At 39.1% G+C, this 1,671-nt stretch overlaps 1 protein-coding gene across 1 annotated transcript; it reads right to left on the bottom strand.

The window, feature by feature from the left end:
* Positions 1 to 723: 723 nt before the first annotated feature.
* On the bottom strand, positions 724 to 999 carry LOC147006831 (ubiquitin-conjugating enzyme E2 S-like; the record flags this gene model as incomplete). Its single annotated transcript, XM_085867775.1, has 1 exon — positions 724 to 999. A coding segment is annotated over one exon (276 nt), but the record flags the coding sequence as incomplete, so codon positions are not given.
* Positions 1,000 to 1,671: the final 672 nt, after the last annotated feature.

Raw genomic sequence — 1,671 nt, forward strand, 5'->3', positions numbered from 1 at the left:
AAGCCGACCACCCTAACCATTAAGCCAACACCAGGCACTTTGGTAATGACCTGCTGCATTGTGGCTATTGGGCTGAAACAGTCAGCATGGAAATCTTGTTTTGTGAATATGCTTGAGAATGCATACCAGATCAATCCAAAGGTGAGCTTACAAAACAAATTCAAAATCCAAACACCATTCCACTTCGGTAAACTTTTATTGCAAATTAAAAAAAAAGGAAATGAATCAAGCAACAAACCATTTGGATTTAGCATTACATGATCAATTGCCAAAGGAAGTCAGTCAATTTCAAAAAGTTTAATTACATAAAATTTATTAGATTGTAAACAAAATCAAGCAACACCAGACCATCTTGATACACATGCAGCTGTTGGTTTATTGAAAATAGTATTTTAAAAGTTGAACTAAACTGGACAGAAAGATAAGCGACTGAACACACACACAGTGGATAAAATAATTTTTTTCCAGTCAAATAAACATAAATATCCAATTGTTCCAGGTTCAGTGGTTAAAAACTCTGGTATCCAACAGGTGTGGTAATTCAATTGAAATCCAAAGTCAGAAGAAGCAAGCCAGGTTATTTAAAAAAAAACAAAAAAACATTTATCTGCAGCAAAGAACAAACAGGTAAATGTAAGACTGAAAAGAAAGATGGACAGACAAACGAACAAAGGAGAACAAGTAAAACCAAAATTATTTTTACAAACAGAAATTACATTACACCTAAAGCCTTTTCAGTGCACGCTTTTTGTCCACCTTCTTTTTGCCCATTTGCTTTTTGTCCTTGTCACCAGCATGTTTCTTAGCTGAGGGGCCATCAGCAGTGGCAGCTTGTTGATCCAGTTTTGAAAGACCATTGGGGCCAGCAGGCATGGCATGGATCTCTGTGATTAAACGGGCATGCTGCGCATAATCTTCATATGCTTCGAGGAGAAGGCGCCCGGCCTCTTCGTTCAGTGCAGATTCCGGATTTGGATGGATGAGAAGGCACTTCACAGTCTAAGAAGAAAAGAATACATACATTAACCTGATATTACCAAAATTATGCTGTATTTGTTCTCATTTATTTAATTACTAGTAGTAATGCCCGGCGTTGCTCGGGCTAGCAATAAAGCCTGGCGTTGCCCAGGCTTTCTTGCAAATTTCCTGACGAGCTGTTAGCGGTTAGCGGTTAGGGGTTAGCGGTTAGGGTTATGGTTAGCGTTGCAGTTAGGGTTAGGGTTAGCGGTTTGGGTTAGCGTTAGTGTAGCTAACCCTAACAGCTTGGCGTAGCGGAGGTAAACAGCGCCCGGGGCAAAGTGGAAATTTGCGTCCCCCGTGGGCCTTAAACTTGAGTGGATTTGAATGGAAAAATCCCATAAGAGATATCGATTTACCGATTTTTTCGAATATTGGAAGTGTTATGGGAAAAAATTTATAGCCAATGACCTAAGTTGGACCAAAAGCCATAATCGTACCGAATTTGAATGGAATCCGTTGGAGTTTGTGAAAATGCATCAAAACGAATTTTGAGGGGCCTCTTAAGGAAGACAATAATATCATTAGTATATGTGCCAAATCTTGTTTCATTTCATGCAGTAACACTGATGGTGGAACAAAGAAAGGGGCGTGCCGAAATATTAATATAGATGACAAAAAAAAAATTGACAATCACATGCACTGGCAGTGTCA

This window comes from Eptatretus burgeri, unplaced genomic scaffold (genome assembly GCF_056783735.1).
Source record: "Eptatretus burgeri isolate ZD-2024b unplaced genomic scaffold, Ebu_testis_v1 Ebu_testis_scaffold_2254, whole genome shotgun sequence".
Classification (NCBI taxonomy): domain Eukaryota; kingdom Metazoa; phylum Chordata; class Myxini; order Myxiniformes; family Myxinidae; genus Eptatretus; species Eptatretus burgeri.